This window comes from Pteropus alecto, unplaced genomic scaffold (genome assembly GCF_000325575.1).
Source record: "Pteropus alecto unplaced genomic scaffold, ASM32557v1 scaffold88, whole genome shotgun sequence".
Classification (NCBI taxonomy): Eukaryota; Metazoa; Chordata; class Mammalia; order Chiroptera; family Pteropodidae; genus Pteropus; species Pteropus alecto.
Genome location: NW_006494611.1, coordinates 9,539,133 through 9,566,909, shown reverse-complemented (window position 1 = coordinate 9,566,909; position 27,777 = coordinate 9,539,133). Strand labels below are relative to the sequence as shown.

Sequence of the window (27,777 nt, the reverse complement as noted above, 5' to 3'; positions counted from 1 at the left end):
GCCCCCACTACCCCTCCACCCCTGCCTTTTCAAGATACCCCCACCCTCTCAGGTTAGCGCTTTATCTCCGGGCTCACTCCCCAGGGGTCAACCCGCAGCTTCCCACAGCTCTAACTACCACACTTTAAAGTACAGTTAAAGAGAAAAGCCACTCACATCTCCCCCGCCTCTGAAAGTTGGCTCTGTCTTTGGTGAGGAAAACCTCTGAATTCCGGTTTGGTCCCAAACTGCACTTGAATGAGGAGGAGGCTGACTCCGCTTCTGTGCGGGCTCCAGCAACCCAACCCGGAGGTACCTGCAGCGCCAAGTCTGGCGCGCCTGTGTGGGTCAACGTGCAAGCCCGCAGAGTAGAATCTTCCCAGAGCTCAGGAATGCTTGCAGAGCCCCTAAAATTCCCCCAGGCTTTCCCATATTTACATATGAATCGTCCCGAGTCCCTCAGGCTATCAGAGCAGGGCCAGTTCTAAAGGATGGAGCTGGACTCCTCTGCTTACTGGACTGACATGCAGAAGAGGGCCCTTGCTTTGCTCAGGCTTATTACCCTTTCCTGTCTTAGCTCTTCTTTCCTCATCCAAAACAATCACAATTCCACTTCAGAAGCTTTCAATCCAAGAGTATTATCTCTTACTTTTCCTACCCCTGCTAAGCATTGTTTTTTGGGGATGCTCTTTTTTAGGGAAGAATTCTTAATGCCGATCCATCTCTTAACGGTAAGAGGCAAAACTAGAAAGCAAGCAGTTGTCTACTTTTCTGCACCAGGGCCTCTCTCTCCGCATTCCCTAAGCTGGGTGCATAGCCCTCACTTAGCCCAGGGCTTTGTCAAGGGAACTGACCCTACACTTTAGGCACCTTACCCTAAAACCATCAGAATGCATATCTCAGCTGGCTAGTCCCAGGGCAGCATAGTGACTCACAGGGGCTGGGAGCCCGGCTCACAGCTCACAAACACTTAGATTTTAAAAGAAACTGAAGAAAAGAAAGTTGCAGAATAAAATGCCGTGTGTGTGTGTGTGTGTGTGTGTGTGTGTGTGAGAGAGAGAGAGAGAGAGAGAGAAAGAGAGAGAACCTATAAAAAAAACCCTACATATTTCCATATATACATATAGAGAGAGAGAGAGAAAGAGAGTGAGAGAGAGAGAGAACCTATAAAAAAAAACCCTACATATTTCCATATATACATATGATATCTAAGTGCACAGAAGGTCTGGAAGGAGAACACACCAAACTCATCAGTTTGCCTTGAAGGGAACTGGGATTTGTGGTTGAAGGGTCAATGTGGTCTTGAGCTGAATCAGGACTTTTTAATCTCATGAGAATCTACTAATGTATTGCCAGTAATTTAAAACCAACTGTCATGCTAAGATACATCTCTACTGGTGAAATTTCAAACAACCTGAGAGAGGACAACTTATGGTGAAGAGCCCTTCCGACTGCTTCTAAAATTGCACCATTAATTTGTGAGGCTTTACTCAGTGGTGAATCCCTATGGTTTTGCTTCCCTCCATCTTTTTAGTTTTAAAATGTAACAAATATTTCTACGGCACTTTCCATGTGTGTCAAGCACTGTTCTAAGCACTTTACAAACATCAGCTTACTTAATCTTCATAACTACCCTACTGTTGTCCCCATTCTACTGATGAGGAATGAAGAGAAATTCAGTAACTGGACCAGCAAATGGAAAACTGAGATTTGAGCCCACATTATGCTCTTGACCAACAGCTATTCTACCTCTAGGCAAATCGTAAGAGTTGTGACCTGGAATTCTACCTGTGGGTTTTGGCAGCCACCTGGTAACTAATGATAAAACACTGCAATATAAAAGCACAACTTAACCTCTGTAGAGCCACAGTTCACCTACCATTAAGACTGTGAACAATTATGTATTTAAGCATATATGCATATGTTCATATGATTATAGCTATAAAATCCTACTCGGTATAATGTAAATAACGCCTTAGAGTTGAATCTGTGTAAGTGCCATATAAAGTAAATATTTAATAGTATTTCAGATAATTTATGGCAGAAATAATCTGAAATGAAGGGAAAGGCCTATTTTATCATGTCCTTTGATGGATCTTTCTGACTTATGCATTAATCTTCTCGGGAAAGCGGAGAGCCCCCTTCATGAAACCTCAGCTCCTTCCTGGTAACCCTGAAAAACTTGGCACCCAAAGAAATAGGGCAGGAAGTAAAAACCCTTAATACTTTCTCTACTTCTTAAAAAGTAAAAAGTAAGCCCTTTAACCCAGGAGTCAATTTTTAAGAATTTATTCTATGTAGATAATTGGACAAGTGCACAAATATATACATATAGGGATATTCTTCAATACATAAAAAAATTTGGAAGTCACCTAAACAGAAAGAGCCAAAATTTCTCCCAAAAGGGGCCTGGTTAAAGAAATTATAGCATATGTATGTAATAGATTACTACTATAGCCATTGAGATATAGATTTCTATCTATTAATATGGAACACTGTCTGTTGTTAAGTGAAAAAAAGCAGATTACGAAATAGCTTATGAAAGAATTGCCATTTTGTTTAAAAAAGAAAAATATTTTCAATGCATATATTTGAAAATGAAAAAGTGTTGGAGGTGACAGAAATTCTGATGTTTTCCCTTTTTTTCACTTACTGTATTTTCTAGTTCTCTATAGTGAACATGTAATATTGATGTGCCAGAATAACAAGATAAAAAAAGAACATTTGCTATAAATGAAAATATTCTAATATAGTCAGCTCTCAATTACCCTGTTAATCCATTTCAAATTCTTTCTTCACTTTTTAATAATCTGAGGTTTCTTTCCTGACTTCATCTCTTTAAATTGCTGAAGAAAATGAGTAATAAAAGGCTGTTGAAATGAAACTTTGCTTGTCATATAAGAAAAGCAAAACACAGCTGCCTGTTTAGCAATCTGTCTAGAAAACCCTGAGAGGAAGCTATCTGTAAATTAGCTCGCCTTCTCCCCAGGCCCCACTGGAGGAATCACAGATCCTGGTTTTCCTTGTTACCACCGCAACACTCCAGCCAGCCCACCCAGCCCCCACCGCTTCTTTCCTTCAGCACCTACTGTACTTCTGTTTGGAGAAAGTTTGCTCAAGGTAAAACTTAGAGCACGGTGGTCACAGGCTCACAGATGCCTCTTCTTGGATCACCAAACTTCAGGCCCCAAATCGCAACAGAAACAGAAAAAAACTTTCCCTGTGGCTTTTGCTCAGTAACTAACTGCCCTGCCTATTTTGGCAAATAGCCTGGAGTAGGATCCTGCTGGGAAGGTTTCTACCTCCGGAAACCTAGCTGGAAGCTTCCCATTTCCCCGCTTCTTTTCTCAGGCGTTATCCAAAAGAGGAAACAAGAGTCAAGTGCCCAAAGCATGGGAGTCTGCAACTTCTTATGCAGCCAGGACAGTGAGTTTAATACTAGGATCATTTTTTAACACTTATCAAATACACATAAATCCTAGAAAGGTGGGCTGCTGGTGTGCTTCAGACTGTGAGGTTATCATTATTTCATCTTTAGACAGCAGAAGTGAAGTTGGTAAGAGAGTAAAGATAGTTTTCATAAATAATTAACTAGAAATAATTTACCGCTGTTAAAAATATTTGATTATAATCAGCCAAGAAAACTACACGAAAAGCTTTATTTTCTACACACACACACACACACACACACACACACACACTCCTGATGTTATATTTACCAAGTCTCTTCAGGGAGAAGGTATTATTGCTCTCATTTTACAAAAGAGGAACCAGGCACAAAGCAATGAAATGACTTGCCTGAGACCACACAGCTAATAAAGCTGCGTATTCGAAAGAGCATCCCAAATCAGTGCTTTCCATTAAATGTCAAAGCCTGTTCTGGGTTACACGACTTCTCCATATGAGTGTGGCCATTTCCGATATTATACGTCCATATTTAATAATAATACTGCACTGATGTTTCAAAATCGGCTCATTTCCATGACCCTCTGGCTATTTTTTTCATCCTACTCTATAAAGCCAGACTTTCTTCAGCTTCTATTAGGTGGTTTACTTTTATTACTTCCACTTGCTCTCATAACATTTTATTAAAATTGGCCCAAAAAAAAAAAAAAAAAAAAAAAATCAGTTTGATTTGCGTTACAATCCTGTTCAAAGTTTTAATTACAAAAATGTATGAACTCCGAAGAGAGAGCTACCAAGCAGAGTGCCAGGAGGTGGGGCAGAGGTACAGAACATGGAAATGCCTTCCAAGCTTTCTTCGGCCTCAGGCAAGTCATTTTCATGTCTGGTGTCCAAGAACAGCAAATCAGGCGGCACTGAACTAGATGGCCTTTAAAGTTATGTCCATTTGACTTAATAAATCTAGTTGAACAGGCAAGAAAAATAAATTCGTGAAACAAAATGATAATATAAAATAGAGTGATCTTAAGCATTAAGTGTTTTGGATATACTTATTTAGAAGGGTAAACCCAATCTCTCAAAATATGGATTATTTCCAAGTGTGATCCAATATTTTGACAGTAAAATATGATTAAATCTAGGATATAGGTTTCTAGCTGAAACATGGAATAAAAAACCCAGGACAAGAGAACACAAATTGTGTTTTCCCTGGACTCCCAGTCGTATATGATGCATAAATTTAAGTGCCTCTAGCATTCCCACAGCTGCTGTACTCCCTTTTCTCTCCCCCGGCTTCCACTTCTCTGATGTGGAACTGCTTTTAGATCTTCAAAGGGCAGCAGGGGTAGGGAATAAAGCACTCAGACTACAAGTCAAAACACAGGAGTTCTAGACGTGCTGCACCTCCTACCCACGTGATCTTGGCCATGTTACAAACCTCTCTGGGCCCGTGTTTCCTGTGTGTGTCTATACCAAAGGGGTTGGGCCTCTTTGGTCCCTTCCAGGCTCTGAAATCTTACGTGCTGTGCTACTCAGTTACATCACTTACTCTCACCACACTAGCCTCTAACTAGTTAGTTCCACAAGGAGTGTCACTAGCATGAGAGGCCTCTTTGGACTCCCCTGGCAGTTAGTCACTTCCAATCAGTGAGCCCAGAGGATGGAGCACTTGTTGCTATTATGAAAGTTAGCACAACGTACTTCAAGTATTTGTTTCCTTATTTTCCCTTGAACATGGCAAGCCCAGCTTATCTCTGTGCCTTTCTTCTCACCTACTGTCCTTGAAGCCCACTAGATGAACGTCCTGGATTACCCTTTTCTCTAAACTTCTGTTCTCAAGTAACAATGCAAAATGATACTATTTATCTTTTGATGTGCATATTCTGTGCCACAAAATAGAACATTTCATTTGATTACAGATGTTCATTCAGCACTTATTAAATGCCAAGTACTTAAATCACCACCATCATGGAGCTTAGACTCTACTGGACTTTTCTGCACACCTCATGCTTGCCTAATCGATAGTACTTAGCAGTGACTGGCACTCACATGGCGGCAATTATTATTACTTAGAGCACCCTGAGCACTGCTCTGCTATGGTTGTGAGGAAAAACACTACCCAAAGATTTTTAAAAATCATTAAATATCCTAAAGTATCCTAACTTTTGTTTGCTTTAGCTACTTAGCTACCACACCTAGTTAGAATTTAGAACCTACAGCACTGGGGTAAATCAGGTTTCAAGCTTCCTCTGAGGAGAGTGGGGGGTGGAGAGCAGAAGAAACTGAATTTCTTACCTCCAAATCACAGAGGAGAGAACTAGAGGAATTCTACAATTTTTTTTTTTTTGGTCTAAGTATTGCTGTGAGGTCAGCAGTAAGTGGAAGCATCTCCGCATTTAAATAGATGAAGAGATGAACATTTTTTTACATTTTAACATCTCTGAAAGCAAGACATGTTTTCCAGTTAATGGCATTTTAACTGAAGTATTCTAGTTTAACTAGAAGTCTTCCTTCTTCCTAATGGTACATAAAATTATTCAGTGTCTTATGGTAGACAGTGTTTTAGATTCAATGAAATGCAATATATTTCATCTGTCTGTCCTCTCTTGATTTACGATTAGAAGGGGTTTCTCGATAGCGTGGAATGAGACCTGCTGTGGAGTCACGTATACGAATGAGAACATTCCTATCAGAAATGACGTCATCAGCACTATCACACCCTTGCGACTTGACAGCCTGATGGTTGTGCACAGTGTGAGCACCTTCTGGTTTCTCAGGAAATAAATATCAAACTGGAAAACTCTGTGGTATCAGGGTGGGTGTGTCACATTTCTGAGCCCCCACCCCGACATCCCACTGAAGACTAAGCCGGCTCTCGTCCTGCAAGTTAGCTGCATTGATTCACTCCCTCCTCCCAATGAACCTGTGAACATCCTCAGGTCCACATGAAAGCAGAAGGTTGCCTCTTCCTATCCTAACTCAATTTCTTGCCTTTCCTTAATGTCTCCTGCTTTTATAGAGACCTGGGATTTCCACCTCCCCAGACCAATATTCCTTTATTATTGATGAAACATTATTTAAAAATAATTTAAGTATTGGCTTGTGGAGAAAACAAACAATCTAGCTTCTTAAGACTATAACTCATAATCCCAACAGGCAGTCTTTGAGTTAGATGGGAACCTGTCATATTGGCTCATTCTAATCTCAGAAGAGGCATGTCTTATTTTCTCTAAAGCTTCAATTATCTTTCAACTCTTAAAGAAATATGACCCTACATATATTTCCTTTTGCCTCCACATATTTATTCTTTCCCTCTCTCTCCTCTGCCTCCTTTCTACCCATCTATCTTCAAACAAGCACTGATGCCAATTTTAAAAAGTAAGCACATGAAAACTGTTCAACTCCGTGACCACCTCAACTGCAGTCACATCTCTGATTCTTTTCGTGAAAGGTCTTGAAAGAGTGGTCTTCATGTCTTCCCGTCATGACCTCACCCCCACAACTAAATCCTTTGTGATTAATTCTGCCTGATCATTATTCCAGCAAAATTGTCTTTTTCAGTCAACCAGTAACCTCCTCAACAAATCCGCTGGTGTCAGCCTTATCTCCCTGTGGCACTGGAAAGTACAGGCCATTCTCTCTTACTTTAAATACTCTGGCTTTCTCCTGACACTCTCAAATGATCCTGCCCTTTCCCTCTTTCTGGCTTTCCTCCTCCTTCTCCTGCCCCCAAGCAGTGGCTGAGTCCTAGGCTCAGTTCTTGGACCCCTGCTTTCTTCCCCAGTCATTCCTTCCCTCAGAAAAGTCATCGTCAGTTTCGGTGATTACATCTGAGAGGATGACTCACACGTGCAGGTCCACCTCTCACTTATTGCTCAGGCTCCCGCCTAGTTTCTAAGATTTCAGTACCTTAGTTCTTCACCCCACTGTATTCCTCTTTGCCACCACAACTATGGTATCTTTGTGCATATAGTTTCCCCCACCAGGAATGTTCTCCCTGATTCTCTCTGCCTATTGCAACCCCAATCTTCCTTTAAGCTTTAGCTCAAATTCAAATATCTTCCTGAAGTCTTTTCTAATAATTCAGGTAAAAACTGAGCTTTCCTCCTATGACTGTCCATAGCATTTACTGTCTACGCTATATACTTGTGTACTTTATTTAATTATTCATATTTCTAAATTTTGTCTCTTCAGTTGATATGTAGACTCCTATGTGTGTGTGTGTGTGTGTGGGAGAGGTAGGTACCCTCAATGCTTGGTACAGTACTAAGTACAAATACTAGTTCATAAATACCCACTGAACTGAATTCAGAGGGGATGTAGAATCTATGTGCTGGTCTATGATGGTGACCGATGATGATGATGATGATGACGATGATGACAATGACATGATGTCAGGCCACGTTTATTTAGCATTTACTATGTGCCAGACTCTATTACACTATTCTAAGGACATATATATCTATAAACTCATCACTTAATCCTTAGAATACTATCACATAGGTACATTATCTGGTTTTACTGGTGAGGAAACTGCCATATAGAGAGATTAAATGATTTAAACAGGGTTACACAGGTAGTAGGGCCAAGGTGGGGAGAGAGATCTAATAGTTCCCTTTCTAGCACTTATAAAATTATATTTTAATTATTTGTTTAAATGCTGTTTTCTGTTCGAATCTATGAGTTCCTGAAGGCATGCACAAGTCTTACTCTTCTCCAGTATCTCAATGGAGACACAAGTGGCATTTGGGGCAGGACAATTCTTCATTGTGTACGATGGTCCTAAGACATTTAGTGTCCCTAGTCCTCGCCTTCTGAACACAAGTAGTTCCCTGCACCCTGCCACTGTGACGACCCAAAGACCTTCACTCACTTCCAAATGCCGAGGCTGGTCCGGACTAGCCAAGCCTCAGAATGCCTGCCCACTCCAAAGCCCACCACAAACCATATTCGCACCATCGGCAGTCCCTAAGCTATGATTTAAACTAGATGACCCCCATCCTATACTTTGTCACTGCCATGGGACCGTGGATGTGTACCTAATCAATGAACGGTCAATTCATATCACAAGGCCTAACTAAAAACTTCAAGCTGAGTCAATTATACTCACTCTCCTGGGAATCTGAATTAAAACCATCAGGCAGATCAGGTAAGAAGAGAAGCAGAAGCTATGAGAATTCCCCCAAGGTAATACTGGAACATCTATGGTCATGCGTAATCTCAAGTGAAATGGGAATAGAAACTATGAGTCAATGGAAAATGTTGGTCTGCAGTAAGAGGGTACCAAAGTAGAAGTTCCGAGAAAAGCAAAAACATCAAGAGAAAGATGGCCCATGAAAGAGATACAGACTGCGTGAACGGCTAGTCTGTCTAGAGGATGCCTGGTTTCAGTCCACTTGTATTAGAACAATAGCCTCATCCCTCCTCAGGATCTTAAGGTAATCTTTGTCTAACTAGAACACAACAGCGTTTGGTACTCAAAAAATTTCTGATAAATATACATGAATAGCTCATGTTTATTAGAACAGAATGATATCAGATAGGAGCTGCAAAAAGTGCTTTGAAAACTGTAAAGTAAATTAAGTTGTTATCATTCACTACCACTAACAATTATAATGAAATTCCACGGTTGTTTTGCTGGCCATTTGTCACTGCACGGTTAATGCCTATGAGGATGCCCCTGGACTCTAGGGTGGCAGAGACTTCATGGCATCTGCCATACCACGGCTTGTAATCAGCATATGAAATTAACCAGGGTAAAAAGCTAATGTCTTGGATTGACTGGCAGATATTTTATTCCAGTAGTTTGAATACACAATGCAGCTATAGAGATATCATATTCACATACCTGCAATGAAAAGAAACCTTGACTATCAGATTCCTAAAAATGTGGAACTATCTGTGTAACACTGGCAAAAAATGCCTTCAAATCTATTCAGGTTTTTCTTATCTTGGGAGAAAAACAAAACAGAAGATTTTCCTGGGTTCCACTGCTCCACTGCAATTACTGCTCAAACTTTTAAGGAATTGCTTTTACATTCTCAACACCACTTCCCTCCTAAACTCCCTGTAATGTGCTTTGTGCCTCTGTTGCAGCTACTCCTCACCCCACCTACCGCAAGCAAAGGTCCTTCCTCAGCCAGCATCCTCTCTATCTCTGCTGCCTGTGACGCAGTTGCTACCCTTCCATCTGAAGACCTTCTTCTGGCTGCCCCAACACAATACTTACCAGCTCTTCTAAGTTCATTTATGTGGAATAAACCCATAGCTGCACTTCTAGCTTTAGCTGTGGGATGCAGTAAAAGCACTGGTCTGGGCCTCAAGAGACTCAGATTCTATTTCCGATCTAAGGATTGATTGGTTACCTGGGACACACATTTCAATTTCTCTGAGCTCTGTCTCTTCATTTAGAAAACGAGTGGGCTGGATTTAAGTGTTTTTCAAACATATTTTACTGTGACCTACACTTTATACTGTGACTTGGTATATGCATTTACATAATACGGCATATGCATTTACATTTACATAATTTACATAATATGTGTGTGTGTACATACACGCTCTCACACACAAAAGTATCACACGTTTAGTTTTACTACATGAGATACGTTTGAAAATTTTCTATTCACTTCTTTTTCATTTTTCAAAAATGCTAGCTGTAACCTGCTCAATAGATGTCAAGATCCAATCGTGGGTGGTTACCCATTATTTATAAAACACTGGACTTGTTGATATATAAGGTCCCTCTAGTAATATTACAAAAAAACTCTGTGAGGTAGCTATCCAACCCTGAACCGTTACCCTTAACTCTCAACGGAATTCCAGTTTCATATTTCTTTCTGTAAGAGTTCTTCATTTAGATATCCTAATCCACTTAAACTAACCCAGTCAACCTGGAATTTGAAGCAGGAGGTCCCCTTCTCATCATAACTGTTTAGGTTATTAGCAAGCGTAGAACCTTAGTGCCAACTTTTGGTCTAGTAATAGGAAAGTGGTAGTTTACATAGTACTAACCTCTATTAGCAACTCTGGACAAGATATTTCTAAAAATAACTATATAAAGGCACTGGGAAACCACCAAAGGCAGGCAGAAACTGGAGGAGACTGGAAATAAGAGAAGTAAACTAGGTAAGATCCGTATTTATCTGATTTCCCACTCTCTTCTCCCAGTCAATCTCTAGTCTTTTAGCGTGAGCGGGAATAAAGCAAAAACAACTGGCACTCTTACTGGGCTGAGAAGTTAAACGTTCAAGTCCGGGGCTCTGAACTGGCTAGATACTGAAAGAAATCCTGGAAAAGAGGAAGCCACAGAAAGAATAGCCTCAATATCTGTGTAGAAATTCCCCTTAAATCCTTGGACTGTTGCAGGTGGGCAACGAGACTCCGGGGAACTCAGCAGAAAGCAGTGACCGCTGGAGGCCAGAGAGCCAGGCAGACATTCATTCACAACTGTCTGGGGCTGGGAAGACAGAGTTTGAAATTTAAGCCCCTCCAACTTAGAAGGCTCAATAAACACTTCCAATTTTCCACTGTGACCTCAAAAGAGCTGCCCCTAGGAGTAAGGATCAAGGCCCAGGATTAGGGGTCACACACCCTAGGTTAAGGGCAAAACCCTACAAACCTGTCCTAACAAGTTCTAAGATGGCAGCCTCTCCAGGAGACTGAACTGATAAGACAGGTGAGGGAAAGGGCAAATCTCCGTAGAACAGACTTGGTTTTTAGCCTGGAGGCAGGCTGGGGGCAGCCATTAAATAGCTCTTTTTTTCTCAGATGGAGTAGGAATAGGGTGGGAAGAAAAGGAGAGGAGAAAGGGATGGGTGCTGTCCACTTGGATAATTACACCTGCAAATACAGGGTCCGAGGGCAGATGTCCAATGGGTGGTCAACGAGGAACTTGGGAGAAAGGGGACAACGCAGTGACGGTCTGGTGCAGCAACTTGTAAGTGGGAAGGAAGGTGGGTTACAAAAGACAAATCATAATTTATGAGTACCTACTATGTTTCAGACATGTAATGAAGTGTTTTATTTATATTATCTCACTGTGCGACAGGTATTATTTCTTCATTTTACAAATAAGGAATCCAAAGCTCAGAGACATTCAGCAATTCATCTGAAGTTACACTACTGGTAAGTAGTGGAACTGAGATTTGAACTACAGACAGACAACTGACTCCAACAGTTGTTTCCTCTCTGTAATTACACGTTGTGACTGTGTAATGTTCAGGAAGGGCAGTGACAGTTAGCAAAGAATGTTAGAGAGCACAGGATTTCTGGTAAAAACGAGATTTGTTATAGGTTAAAGAGAAAACCAGAGGTATAAAAAGGGGTGTCAATTGAGTGAGATACGAACACACTATCAAAAGCTAGGACCTCAAATATATACGGAGAGAGAGTTGTAAAAATGGAAATGATATAAGGGAGAACTGAGCTGGTTTCAAAGAGATCATAGGGCGTATTGCAACACTCCAAAGAGAAGGGTTTGACTCCTGTTAAGTCACACAGAATAAACACACTTTGATTACAGCTAGGAGGCTTAATACAATAAGGAACTAAAGATAGGACACAAAGTTCATCTGAGGAATAGCCGTGGGGGAAGGGAATAGAAACAATACAAAAAGGAATTTAGAAGTCATCCAATCCCTATCATTTCAAAGCAAAAATGCACCTAGAAAAAAATGGCTAGCTGCTAAATACCTGGCCTCCCGACTAAAGCGCATTTGATTTCATTTTTGTCTTCATAAATGCAGATAGAGACCTGCTTTATCCACAATGGTGCCCTGGAAATTCAAGTTAAGTTAAGCCTGTGTTGGAAGACCATGGGATGGGACAAACCACAGCAGTTCCAGGATTACATTAGAGACATCTTTTCAGTCTTAAATGCCCCATGGCACCCCTGCCACCCCTCCGCCCCCAATCAATCTAACCAATGAGCCTATTTTGCAGGAGATACAGATGAAAACATTTTTCCTTAGGATGAAGGGATAAATTGGATTTTCCAGATTGTTCTGCATTTTCTGACTCTAACCATTACCCTGTGGCCATAACTTGGACTCCCCCAAGTTGACCAGAACCAGGAAGTCTGCTTGGCATGAGGATAACATATATAATAAAAATAAAGGTTTAACAGGGAGTCCAGTAATTACAAAAACCAACAACAAAAATAATTTTAAAAAATTAAAATAAACATAGCTCATTTCAGAGAATTGAAGAACAAAAACTAGCAAGGAAGAAATAACCTCTATACAATAAAAGACTCGTAATGTCCCCATTTGACAGATAACTTAGTTAAGACTCAGCAAGATGAAGTAATTGGAATACTTAACCTGTATAAAGCACCATGAAGAATATAAATGTTATGAATTCCACAAGTTTTAGTGCTCATCATTCACTTAAGATTCCTGAACTCCAAGGAATAAACAATCTATAAAACAAGTTAAGACATCTTTTCCACTAATGTCTAAAGAAACGTAGGGACTGAGAGAAAGAACACGCCAGAAAATTTTCACACGGTGCCCTGTTAATGAATTTGCCATCCCCATAAGACAAAAATCATGAAGTTAAGAATGGAAAGATATGGGGGAAGACAGACTCCTGACAAAACCAAGAAAGGTACAGTTTCCATGAGAACACTGATTTTGAAAGTTATGTTACATATTTAGAGCACTACATATATTCTTGCTCTGTAAAGTGCCTCCCAAAGGAATTAAATCTCGCTCAAGACACTTAATAAGAACCCCAGGAGCCAGGTTCCTTAAGTACACAAGGGTTCCTGGTACCTGGTAAAACCACCCCTTTTATCTATTTCCATGCTTTATACTTCTAAGGCTAACAGAGTTCGTACCTTGGGTTCTCTTCCTGTTTTGCACAAATTCTGAGCGTCTCAGGGTGCTGGGTGCTGTGCGGCGGAGGCAGCTATTCCTTTTCCAAGTATCTGGGCCATTTAATTTTCTCTCTTTCTCTAAGTGCCAAGTATTCTCTAATGAGGGCCCCTGAGGAATGCCAGAATAATGTTCGCCTTGGTCTCCCCTAGTCTGCTGATTCCACAGCACGTCCGGGGTGATCCCTCTGCTTCCAGGTGCCATCGTTCCTGGTTTGTCAATGCCATTATACTCCAAATTCCTCATTTCATGGAGAGAATCTGTTCCACTATGATTCTGAAGTTTATACTCACAGTTTGCAAATAAAGCATCATAGACTTTATTTTCTCTGTCAAAATTATTCTGATCTATGGCATGAGTCTTTGCTTTGGAACAGATTTTATCATTTTGATAAATATTCCTGTCCTCTTCAGAGTATTCGACAAATTCTTTACCTTCATCGACACCATTAAAATTCACAGACTGACCATTAGTATAATTCCCAGGAACATGATATGAATTGTTGAGGTCTCTATAATAAATATTAGTTTCTTTACAGTCCTCAACATTATAATTAAAATTCCTGTGGTTCATATGCCAGTTTTGAGGTTGACCAAAATTCCCCATAGAATCATCCAAACCCCTGTAGCCAGTCCATTGTTCAGTTTCTTTAGAGTCCTCGAGATTATAATTCAGATTCTTACAATCCACGTATCCATCCGTCTCTCCATATCCTCCGGCTTTCCAGGTTACATCTGGGCTTCCTGTAAGCCAATTATCCTTAGTCCCAGAACATGGGTTCCCATAACCTGTATTTTCTGAATTCCTATTACCATCACAGTCTTGAGTCCCACTTCTGTGGTACAAACAGTCCTTTCCACTTTCCTCCACTTCATCGTGGTCCATATCGCTTGGTTCACTCTGCTCAAAATGCCAGTATCCACAATGCCTTTTTCTGAAGGGCCGATTCTGCCTTGTGGTCCGGTACCCGGAATCCAAGTCATCTTCTCTGTAAAGTCCATCCAGCATTGTAAGGTCCCTTTTCTGTAGACTCCTGCAATCTTTGTATTCCCAGCTGGAGCTGGAGCCTCAGTGCCCTTTCTTTTCCATTTCTCTTTTCTGATCTCGTGGGTTTCACACATGTTCGGTGTGCTTAAAGACACAAGATTTACTTCTCTCTTCCATGGGCCTGGGTTGGGCTGAAATGTGGACAGGTACAGTTTAGCCTAAGGCTGTCTCTGTCCTTAAAATGTCTCTCAAAGCATCTGAGTCACTTCTTGCTGCTCCGGTTGGAGCGTGGAGATCTGTGGAGTTATTTCAACCTCAGGATCCAATCAGTGAGCAGCTATATCTTTCCCCCACAGAGGCCAGAAGATAATTAGTAACTAGTGTTCATGTGATTGGAGTTGGCAGTTTGGTGTTTCCCTCATGCTGGTCAAACTGGCTTGGCTGCTTCATGAGCTGAAGGTAGTTAGAAGCATTCTGCGGTTCTAAAGTTTTTAGAGAAAAAGCAGTGGGGGAAACAGCCGCCTTTAAAAGCCTAAAGTAAGGTCACATATCAGTCTCATCCGCCTCTTTAATTCTTTAGTAATCAACCAGGGGTAGAAATAAATGCTTTCATGTGCAGCTCAAACTGGACCTCTATTGCCCCATCCCCCCGGTTCAGCTTTCTAATCCTCGGACATCTGAAACTCTTTGGGACTCCCTCCCCTTTAGTTAGAGGCAGAACCTTTCCTCCTTTGAGAGCCCGGCTTTTATGGGATTCAAGTTACCAGGTAGTGTACACTGAAACCACGAGCTGTTCAAGCTCTTGCCTACGGACATGTTGGATGTCCCACTGAAGGAAGAAAAAGTACTTTCTTTTACTCTGATCTGATGTATGGGTAATTTTATAGGGTAAAACTTTTCTCCAGAGGAATCCAGTTATATGTGCTCATAGTTTCCTTGATACCTGTCATGCCAGAGAAGCATCAAAATCATTTCTCAAATCTCTTTTCCATCTAATTCATATCGCATATTTAGGAACTCTGGATGGAGAATGAGGCTAGAAATCAGAAAGGTGGGTATAAAAATACCTATTTGCATTCAACAAACACTAGATATCTGTTATGCATGAGGCACTGCAGAAGAGAAAAAGTTGACCACGTTAGTTCTTGCCTCTTACAATGCAGGAGCAACACGTACTTTAGAGTAAGACCGAGTGTGATAAGTTATGACAAAGGCGACAAAGCAAAGTCCCTGGTGGGCCAACTAGAAGGTTCCTGTAAGTAGTGGTGTTTGACCAGTACCTTCGAGCATAAGCAGGATGTCCATAGACTTTCTACATATGGAGAACTAGAACATGGGGAACAGTTTGAAGGATATAATATGTGGAAAAAGTAATATGAAACAAGTCTGGAGGAGTAGATTGGGACAGATCCCAAGGGACCTTTTTTTTTTTTCATTCAGTGGATAATGAAATACCATTGAAGGCGTCTAAGTAGAAGAGTAACATGCTAAGTGACAGTCTTTAATAAAATTACTCTTTTAGCTCTCTGATCATCTATCTGATGTCCAGGAATGATTCCCTGAACTATTATCTAATCTCTATTTATAAAATAATAAAAAGAATCCTGAGGAGACCAGGGTTATATGCTTCGTCAATAATTAGATGTTTACTCTTGGGTAAACTAACTACTTATTTTCGTTGGGCTTAATCAACTCATCTATAAAATGAGGGAATTGGCTTCCATGACATCCCTGAATTCCTTCTGTTTCAAGAACTCGTTTCATGTCCCTCTCAACTTCCTTTTCCTTTCTCAAATTATGTTACTGTACACACCTTTTGGATTCTTTACTGATAGTTACTAAATGAGCCTCTAGATTGCCAAATCTTCTGATTTTCATTCCAAGTGTTTTTGTTTATTTGTTCTGTCCCGTCATACCTTCCAAACTAACAGCAGTAGCAGCAGCAACTTCCATGCTGTCAGTGTATGTTATGTGCTGGGGCTATGAGATTGACACAAATTTTCTTTGATCTTTACTACCCTGCAAGAAGGGTCTTGTATTATCCTTATTCTAGCACAGATAAAGAAGTCTCTGAGGGTTTGAATAATCTGCCCAAGATCACAAAGGGTCACAATTTGAACCCAGATCTGTTTGACTTCATGGCACTAGACTAGGAAGACTATCTCAAAATATAGTTAAAAGATTAATTTCCCTCAAACCAAGTAAACAAACTCTGTCATGTTCTAATTCAGAGGTGGATCATTACGGAGGCAGGTATGCCACACCCCCACCATTCCCTCATTTTTCCTTACCACCGACCCACAATGAGCACCTGGACCAGCACAGTAACAGAAAGTCTGTCCAATACCGACTAACTCAATAATCTAAAACCTATTGCCTAAACCCAATAAAGATTGTGTTTTGGTTCACCAAACCAACAGGATGGTAACATCATTTGGGAGGATAGCTTTCGCCATGAGTTATACAGAACGAGAGCATAATAGAGAGCATATGAGATGAGGGATTAGGAAATCTAGCTTCTAGAAGTTCGATTTCTCCTAATAAACAGTTTGTAGATATGTTTCACTTCTCTGGCTATCAATTTTCTTACATGTGAGATGAAAAAGCTAATGGTTTCTCTGTCATTTTAAATCTAAAATTCTACGGTCTTTCTTACTTATTTCTAAGTAAAGATTACAAGTAAAGATAAATCTTTCTCTACCTGTTATGGAGAACAAAGTTCCCTTTAGCAACTTAATATCGTTGATAAAGCTAGCATGATAAAAGACACACCTAGTAAACCAACCACAAGAAGAGATAAAAAGAGAGAATAAATTATAGGTAAGAAAGATGCTAGTTATAAAATGATACAGTAGAAGTTTGGGGAAGCTAAAAGAAATAATCTTTGGATAAGTGGAGAGTGACTAGCTAGTTATAATATGGGGCTCCCCCTCTCAGCTCCTTCTCTTTTTCTAAGTCCTGCTGCCTTTAGGGCGTTAAAGATAGAGTTTACATAAAGATGTAAACTGCCTCAGCTTTACCCCCATATTACTATAACCCAGAACTAATCAAAAGTTGTGAATGGGTTGCTATTTTCATGTGATAAATCTGTGTGCAAAGAAATATGGCTCAGGAGAAACTTCTGCTCCTTCCTTGACTACATGGAAGACCTTGAATTTGGGGCCTTACCCATAATGGGAGATTATCAGAGATAATCTCTTTTGACCTGTAGGTAGAGCAGGACAAACTTCTACTTACTAAACATCTGCTCTTCTTAATCATTCTTCAAGGACCCCTTGAAGCCCCCATGGCACCTTACATCATCCCTAGATCAGAAGGTCTTACATACCCATGTTCCCTTTCTGTCTCTGACCCTCTCACGTATGCAGGGTTCCCATACATATGTATGTATTAAATTTGGTTATTTTCTCTAGCTAAAATGTCTCATGTCTATTTCATTATTAGACCAGCTGAAAGAACCTTGAGAGCAGAGGGAAGTTTCTCCTCCCCAACACGCCCATGTCCTTCCTCCAGTCTGATGATCAAGCCTCCTTACTAAGTAAGACTCTGCCCCATGACATTCTGTGATTCCTAGAGTTCTTGCTGTTTCCCAGAGCACCGTGCAAATACCTCTCTTATCTTACCTATGTTACTTCACAGTTATGTGCTGCTTAACGACAGGGACACAGTCTGAGAAATGCGTCATTAGGCGATTTCGGCCTTGTGGTCACAGAGTGCACTTACACGCCTAGATGGAAAAGCCTACTGCTGTAATTACTGCAATTGTGTGAGCTATATTTTTATATGACTGGCAGCGCATCACCAGAAACACTCAGTAACTTGTAGTGGAAGCCCAGGCAGTGGGCTATTCTTTTTTGTAATGCAAATGAGTGACTTAAGCTTTGATTGCTGAGGCATCCACTTCAAAGAAGTGTCCTTCAAGGAAGGCTATCACCAATAAAAACGGGGTCAGCCACATGACTAGATAAAGAGCCAGGCCGCCTCCCCCACTGAGGCTTCTTTGATTTAGGGATTTTGGTTGCTTTGATAAGTAACCATTTGGGCCACTTGTTTTTTTTTTCTCTTCCTGCACTTTAAATTCCCACTCCTAGGTTTTAAATTCACTAATAAAGAGTGAACCTGTAGAAACCTAAGGACCCCACCCTCAACCTCAGGCCCATGCTCTTCTTCCTTGCCCCACCCCTCCGACTTCTCTGGTGCCCACTGGTGTGCTCTGTACCCTCCAGGGCCTGCAAGTAATAACCCTTTTTTCTTCAAAGTTTCTAATGGTTAATGCTGAAGGGCATCTTGCAATCATAAGAACCACAAAGGTTATTGCTGAAGGGCATCTTGCAATCCTAATAAAAACCACAAGGGTCTGTCCAATCGTGACATTGGTTTAGGAAGGGGTCATGTCTGTGGGAAGCTCACAGGGCCCAGGTTATAACCCCCCGGGCATTTCTAAGCCAATAACATTACTATCAAGAGACTGAGATCAGCACAAAACAGTAATGCTTACTGCTACAGTGTTATTTCTTTTACATGAACTGCTACAGTGGTCACTAGGTGATAGGAATTTTTCAGCTCCATGATAATCTTATGGACCACCATCACATATGTGGTCCATCATTGACCAAAACGTTATGTGACAAATGACTGTATTACCCTTGCTTATCTCTTTTTATTATACCAAAAGCTCCTTGAGGGCAAGGACAGTGTCTAACTCACCTTCCAGTCTTCAACACAGCTCTGTACATGGGGTACACAGTAGGTACTTACATGTTCAATGAGTTGATGTTTATAGCATTTATTGGGCACTTACTAGATACTAGGCAGAGGGCAGTACAGCTTAGAGGCTGATCATCCTCAGGGTCACCCTTGACTCTTCTTTTTCATCGACATCTCATAGCTAACCCACCAGCAAGTCCTACTGGCTCTAACTAAAAATATACCTAGGAGCACTTCTCATCATCTCTAGTCTACCATCCTGGTCCAAGCTGCCATCATCTTTTGCCTGGATCACTGCAGTTGCCTCTTAATGAGTTTCTCTGCCTCTGCTCTTGTGTCTTTTCTGTCTATTCACAACACTGCAGCCAGAATGACTCTGTAAAGCTGTAAGTCAGATCATATCACCCCTGCTCAAAACCTTGCCATGGCTTCTTGTCATACCTTAAATGGTGTGCTGCAAAGCCCATGCCTTTGCTCTAGCTGACCTGGCCTCCCTGTTATTCCTAATACCACGTACCCTCTTGTACTTGCTGTCCTATTTGCCTGGAACAATTCCCCAGAGTCCCCCAAATGGCTTGGCTGGCTCCCTACAATCATTCAGATCTTCACTCAAATGTCACTTTTCAGTGAGGTCTTCCCTGATTCCACAGATTCTTTCGCATTTTATAATACTCATATTTTTACTGACTTCCTGTTTCTCTCTTGCCATGAGGGCAGAGATCTCCACTGTAACTCCAGAACACTGCCTGGAATACAGCAGGAGCTCAATAATATTTGTTGAATAAATGACTGTCCCAGAGTTTTTAGTCTTTTGGGTCTCATTACACCTGGTAAAGTGAACGGTAGAAGGAGGCTGCACACTCAGAGGCGCGGTGGAATGAATGCTTGCGACCGAGTGGTCCCATGCTAGCAAGCTTTCACTCACATACGGCAAAGCCTCAGTGAAAACTGAAACCAATACTTGAAGTCCCTGGATCTATTCCAGTCTCTCCACCCCTTTGCCCAGAGCCCAGAGTAAAGAAATGTTTGCAAAGCCACACTACAAACCGTAAAGACTAGTGATTCACAGGTTAACTACAACTAAGTTAACCATTCCAAGTTGCATTTCTTGACATACATTAAGCCATCTATCCTAAAAGGAACACTAGTTTCTGTCCTGAATTAACAGACTACTAATGGCTTCTAACTATTGTTGCTGTTTTATACCAAGATAAAGTCCATCAAAAGTAACTGAGCTAATTTTTACTGAGGCAACACCCTGAACCAGATGTTACATAGTCGAGGATACTTGCTTTTTTCTTATGTACTGACAAACCAGAAAGATTATTTCTTTTACATGAACTTTTATCTTTTTTAAATTTAATATTTAGTTTTTATTTTTAAAAATCTTTTTTTAAAAGTTGCTAGGGAGAAAAAAATGACCTAATTCAATACTCATTTCTTTATGCTTCCTACTTACTTTTCAGTTGTGACAGAGCTGTTCTTTTCATTGTGATATAAACACTCTCTTCACGGTCAATAAGAAATTAAGAAAACCTCATTTATTTTTCCAGGGCCCATTACGAAGTCCATATTTTATTTGTCTTCCATCTTCATTTTTGGCTGTGCTTTGCTAATAAGAAAAAGCTAATATTTTTTTCTAGCAATCAAAATCCATTTACTTAAATTTCCAATTACTTAAAGAATGAATTGCATTTTGCAATTCTGGCTGGTTTAAAAAGTGGATTCAGTAAATATCTTGACTGGAAAAAGACATAATAGGTTCATCATGGATGTTGTCTCTTAAGTCAAAGTTACACAACAGTGGTTTGTTTAATCCTTTCCTTTCCAAACTTGCACCTGGTAATGACATTTTATTAACATTTTAACTTCTATGGAAAAAAATTACTTCGGCTTAGAGCTTTAATAACCCTATCTAGGGTACGTTTTATGTGAGCCTGCATTTAAAAAAAAAGAAACTTCTAACAGGTTCTAATAATAGTTTTACTTTAAAATTTTTTCATATTTATTTTATTAAGTTTATTGGGATGACATTGGTTAATAAAATGATATAGGTTTCCAGTGTAAAATTTTATAATACATCATGTGTGTTCACCACCCAAAGTCAAATCTCCTTCTGTCACCATATATTTTACCCTTTTCTACCTCTCCCCTCCTCTTTCTCTCTGGTAACCACTAAACTGTGTCTGTGTCTATGAGCTTTTGTTTGCCTTGTTCATTTGTTGCTTTCAATTTTACATTTCACATGAGTGAAATCATACAGTTTTCAGGTTTTTCTGACTTATTTCGCTTAGCATATTTTCAAAATTAATCCATCTGTTGCAAATGGCAGTATTTCATCCTTTCTTGTGGCTAATATTCCATTATATATATATGTTGCATGTCATCTTTATCCAATCATCTATCAAAGGACACTTTGGTTGCTTCCAAGTCTTGGCCACTGTGAATAATGCTGCAATGAACATAAGGATGAATATATCTTTATGGATGTTTTCAGATTTGGGGGAGGAGATACCCAGAAGAGAGATTGCTGGGTCATATGGTAATTCTAGTTTTAATTTTTTGAGGAACCTCTAGACTGTTATTTATTTATTTATTTATTTATTTATTTATTTATTTATTTATTTATTTATTTATTTATTTGTATTACTTTCGAGTATATAGTACGTTGGTTAGACATTAACATAGTTTATAAAATAATGCCCCTAAATGCTCCTTCTCTCCTCTGTACCTAGTACCAATTCACTTCCCTACCAGCAGTGTATGAGGGTTCCCTTTTCCCCACAACCTCTCCAACACTTGTTATTGCTTGTCTTGTTGATAAAAGACATTTTAACAGGTGTGAGGTAGGCTCTTATTGTGGTTTTGATTTGCCTTTCCCCTAATAGCTAGTGAAGTTGAGCATCTTGTCATATATCATACACTTTTATCTTGAAAGACTAGAAAATGATTTGGCTATGTAACTCTATTATCTTTTACTAGTTTGAGAAGAATTCTTATATCTGAAACATTCCATGGAGTCTTCAGAACAACAACTTGCTTCTGTACATAGAAAAACCATACTTTCAAATTTTAAAAATCTGTCTAGAATATTATGTATCACTTTAGTATAAAGGTTTTATTGTTCCATATCAGTAATTCTCCAACTTGTTAATCTAAAATGGATCTCTTTAGTGGACCTTAGATTCTACTCAATATCTTGCTGAAAATGTTACTTTCCTGAAAAATATATTCTGATTTGATATGCAATAGTCATTTTAAATTAAAATTTAAAATTACCCTGAGAGTCTCTGTTCAATCTTCCTCTTGGCATTACCTTAAAGGGAAGAGGGAAGTTTAGGGGCAAGTTTCCTCATGCAAAAAAGGCTGACTCACTCTATAGTTTACCAACCACTGATTTAGAACAATGGAATTCTTCTGGCCCATACCAGAAGTAACCATGGCATGATTCAAAGGCGGCATGACAGACAATGTGATTAAATATAGAGGTCAATATCAGTATGATCACTAGAGTTTCAAATATACACACGTATGAATGATACCATGACTATTTATGACTATGTCCTTTTTATCAATGTATAGCCAGTGCCTGGCTCATAGTATATACTCAAAAAATATTTGCTAAGTAAAGAAATGAATGAATGACCCTATTTGTCAGATTCAGGCATGTGAATCTCTCCTACAGATAGAAAAGGACTATGATATGTTAAAATGAGATTCTCTCAGTGCAATATACAGTCCTACTCAGGATTTCTAAAAGTAACTTGTACTAGGAAATCTGAAAGTCTGTGGACCAATCATGAAAGTTTCCACTGCTTCGGAAGTCAAACTATTCAGCAGATTTGCAGGTATGTTTTAGATATGGACCTTAACTTATTAAGCAACTCATTTGACCATAAGCTTCTTGAGGGCAGAGAGCACACCTATGTTTATGACTAAGGTATATACCCTGCCCTTAGCACAGTGCCTGGCACATGGTAAAAACTCAATGATCATTTGCTGGATGAATGAGTGGTTGACCTGAGTACCATCCTGAAGCCCACAAAGTGGCATTTCATTCCCCAACACACTATAATCATAAATGCCTCCTAATATTCTACCCTGACCCTATATAACAATTCCAAATTTAAAACATAATTCTCAGTCAAAGCCGAACCCTGACTTATTTAAAACTACTAGTACTGGGCTTTCTATTTCTACTAATCGAATTTTAGGTTATTTGGACTAACCTTCTCACAGTGGTGGGGGGTGGAGGGGGAGGGGGAGCTTACAAAATATTAAAAACATCTTAAAACCAATAACACACTAATAAGATGGTATCGTACAGGCCAAAACCAAAAGGAAAACTAGAACCCAAAGAGGTAAATAACCACAGAAACTGCACTGCCCCAGGGTGCCTGTCAGTCTCAGACAATGGAACTTTCATTTCAATGGCCATCTGGGGCGAACGGGCCCAAAACTCAAAGCCAGAGTTGCAAGGTGAAGAGTCTAAAAGGAGATCTTTTATGTAATAAGCTAAGATTCCAAAGGACTCCTGAGGGTGAATCAGAATTGGACCAGCCCTCTTGCAAAATTATAGCTAGGGTCTTTGGTTGTTTGAGGTACTACTTTAAGCCTTGAAATCAATTTAAGGTGGAACTGGACTGAGAATGACTAGTGTTTGCATGTGGGAATTCCTCCCCACAATTTCTGGGAAAATTTATACGTCCTTCTGAATCCTAAGAAAAATCAGCTGAGAAATTTGGAAACCAGAAGAAAATATTACTAATACTCCTGAGAGAACAAAGCCTAACAGTAAGTATAGAGACATTACTAGTTTAAAGGAATCCTCCAATGTTAAGTTGAAAGCAAGAGCAGAAAAGACTGACAAAGTAAAAGATTAAGGTTCACCAGAACAAAAGTACATAGGAGAGAAGTAATCGAAAACTAATCAGTTAGTTTTGCTTATAGCTGTTGCTATGTTACGTGTGTTTTTGTCTGTGCTGTTAACAGTGAGTCATTCTTGCAAATAAAATAAGTGTTAATAAACTATTTCCACAGTATATTTTATACAAATCTTATAAATGATGGTCCAAGAAATATCAAGCTTTAGAAGCAAAATAAGTCCTTAAATTGGCAATTCTGACACATGATTTTGTGTAGTATTGTTAAATCTTGCTCAGAGAGGCTAATGTTCCATTATTTGAATTTTACTCACAAATGTTTACTCAGTGTTTTCCAATGTTTATTATTTGCTGTATGTTATCACTTTTTGTAAATATTTTAGCAGAATAAATGCAAAGAGAAGATGTAAATATTGTCACAAATTTATTGTCTAAAATTTGAGTCAGCAAAAAACAATATCAATTTCAATGGCAAAGCCAAAATCAGAGCAAATACACAACATATTTTCATTGTTAAAAAAGAAAATGAACTCACATGAAGCAACATGCATACGAACTGCCTTACCTGAAATGCTTTTGGATACATTCTGAATAATTTGATCAATATCCATGCAAAATGGAAACCTTTTAACAATTATTTTGTGTTAATGTTTCCTTCTTTTAAATGTTTTATATTATCAAATGTCTATTATGTTAATTTTCTGATTTTGATAAATATTTTATAGTTATGTAAGAAGTTAGGGTTGGGGAAGCTGAGTGAAGACTGTATGGGAACTCTACTATTTTGGCAACTTTTCTATAAACCTAAAACTATTTTAAATAAAAAGTAAAAAACATTTAAAAAGTCTATTATAAGGTAGAGCACACTTACATGCCATTAAAATGTATAATCTCTGTCTCAATATTTTGATTCAGAATAATAAACTATGCATTTATTTCATATATAATTCTCATATATATACATACATACATACATAAAATCTCTGAAACTTTTAGTATAATCCTAACAGGAAAATTATTCACTGTTGATTATTATGGTACCAAGTATAATTATTTAAGAACATGTAAATAAAAGGGTTTTTTAAAAAATACAAAATAATTTATAATTTAGGAATTACTGGGAATTCTTATTTCTTATTCTTGAATCCCAAAGCTTACTATTCTTTAGGAATATGGAAACAGCTGACCACAAACAACTGACAGAAACAAATGCAAATTCTCTCTGGAGTCAGGTGCTTTCCTGCAGGTCTTAAAATTTTTCAAATACTATGACTAGCACACAGTAAAAGATAACCAGACACACTGGAGATCTAGAACACACTAATAAGGACAATGTAACATCAAAAATAGTCGCACTAAGACTTAATATCTTGGAGTTATCACACACAGACTATAAGACAACTACACTTACCATATGTAAAGAAAATTTAAAAACAAGCTGAAAGATACCTGCAGGATACAAGAAACTATAAAAGGTAATATCAGATTTGAAAAAAAAAATAGAGCTTTTAGGAAATGAGTCCTCATTACTTCATAATTAAGAGTCTTAAGAAGGAGAAATATGAAGAACAGTATAAATGCTATTTATATTTAGGTGTGAACTAAATGATATACATGGAAATCTGTATATCATTCCATACTTAAATTTAATTAATTCAATATATCCCCTGTTGATCCAAATAGATTCACACTTATACTTAAGTCTCGAAATTAGAAGTGCCTCTTAATTATATTTTCTTTTAATTTCTCAAACTCTTATTAAATGCCTACATTGAGATAAACATAGCTAGGCATTTGCCCATACATGAAGAAGAAAACAAAGAAGAATGAAGAATAAGGAACAGAAGTGGACTATTTTGCTACCCATTAACTGTGTCTCACTGACATCTCTGCACTGACAGTCCCCAGGCCCCCAGTAGTCCAAGTTCAAATTAACAATAGAGGTAGGATATCTTTGAAAGCTCAAGGATATAGGAAAGGCAACTTCAATTCAATTTCATTCAGTCAAACTAAATTCAATTCATCAAATACTTAATGAGTCTACTGTCTGCAGAACACTATACCCGGCCTGTTCTGCACTGAGAAATGATACACTGACTAATACACAGTATCTGTTTTCTCAGTAGGCTTGACATTTTCATGGGGTGGCAAAGAAACAACTAAAATAATATCAATCTGAATTAGGTAAGTGCTGTATTGAAAGTCCTTTAAATCTCAGGCTTTAAATGTCAAGATTAGAAATTGTACAAGACTGGATTGGAGGAATAAAGCCTGTGCTTAAACTGATTAATTTCTTCCTCTTTCAAGGGACTGTTTGTATTGTTGGATATACTTTTTATGAAGACAGAAAAAGATGACCTTAAGAGGCACTGTGATTGACTGCAAGGAATAAGTAATTTCACCATATTAGCAATTCATATAAAAACACACCTACTGACAATCAATCAAGTCAACGTTAACATAGCCAAAGCTGTACCTGGCATATTTAAATAAAGCCTTCCTGATTAAAACCCTACCTACCTACTGTAGGTCTTTCACGGTATTAAACTTTTAGAATTAAGAAATACATAGTAAGAACACTGACTGAATCATTAAGTTAGTCCTGAAATAAAAGATCAGTTGAATAAAAGAGAATACCAGTTTCATCACTTTGTACCAGTCCATTAATCCACACATCCATTTAAAAACACCGCATGGTGGGAGCATTTGAGATTTTGCTCCCTTGCATATATGTCATCAGTTTGGTTCAAATAAACTCTTATAAAAATTCAAAACAAACAAAAACACTGCATGATAGAAGACATAACATTTCTGTGGAACATTATAATTCTAAAAAGTATCATTATTGAGAAATTTCTGCTACCTGGAATTTGGGAAACTTTTGTTCTGTCACTTGTATATCTAACGCAAGAAGAGTTTATAAGTATATCTCGAAACGTGTAGGTATGGAAGGAAATAGAGAATACTAGAGCTTGCTATGGCTTTGGGGATGTAGTGCTGAGACAAATTTCCCTTAGAATTCTTTTTCAGGCACTCTAAAATCATCAGGGTATCTGGCATTCCTCCATGAGTTCAGGTACTCATATGAAATGAACACCCTTTTGAGGCCATGTCTAAGCACTCATCCTTGGGGCTTTACCGTGAGGGCAAATGCTGCTGCTCCTGTTTAGCACAAGTGACCCAGGGGCCTAGGCAGCCTGGCTGTTCCCTAATTCATCACACTGAACTTGCTCTAGGACTCCCTCCTACTTCCATGCCTCTGAGTCTGGAGTTCCCTCAGAACCGTGCCCACATACACAGCAGTCGTCTCCTGAGCATATTTTAGATAGAGGTTTCCTGTCTTTATCTTATACCATCTGCTTTCATCTTTAAGAAAATTACTCAATTTCCAGCTTTCTGATAATACTTTCTTTCGGGAATTTTGTATTATGTTTTATATTTATACAGACACGCACACACATGTCATCACACATACACACATATGTAGATGTGTATGTATATATGTATATGTGTGTGTGTGTGTGTGTGTGTGTATTCACTTTTATAGATCTAAAGGACAAAGGGAATGAGAATGTGTACTTGGTCTGCTATCTTGATCCAATCTTTCTGGGCCACCACTCTCCTGCTTTTGTGTCTTATTAGTATCCTGCAATTTCTAGACCCATTACTTTTTATTATTCAATTTGCAGATGACTCGTAGGTTCAGAGCTCTCTGGCACACATGCCGACGTGGCGTGCAGTCATGTTCGCCTTGGGCCCTGGACCAACTGCTGCTGTCTCACTCTCTTTCTCTTCCTACTTTGGAAACTATTTCTCCTGGTAGCCTGGTGAATACGAGGGAAGTCTCCAGAGGCTGGTTGCCCCCAAATTAAGGGACGGCATTTGAATTTTTGAATGTGCAAAGTGGGAAGTAGTAAACCAGAGTAGTTAAGAATATGAGC

General features: G+C 39.1%; 1 protein-coding gene across 5 annotated transcripts in view; it reads right to left on the bottom strand.

Annotated features, from left to right (window-relative positions):
- DNMBP (dynamin binding protein) overlaps positions 1-27,777 on the bottom strand; it is a 62,047-nt gene that overhangs the window by 22,978 nt on the left and 11,292 nt on the right. Inside the window, exon 1 of one of the 5 annotated variants that reach the window (XM_015599937.2) lies at positions 13,223-14,569. The exons of 3 other annotated variants lie outside the window; for them this stretch is intronic. In XM_015599937.2, coding sequence (XP_015455423.1) covers positions 13,223-14,267 — 1,045 coding nt within the window. In that variant the 5' untranslated portion in view covers positions 14,268-14,569. Of the gene's footprint in view, positions 1-156; positions 345-13,222; positions 14,570-27,777 lie in introns of those variants that run through there. One more of the 5 variants, XM_015599938.2, reaches the window with a different exon arrangement.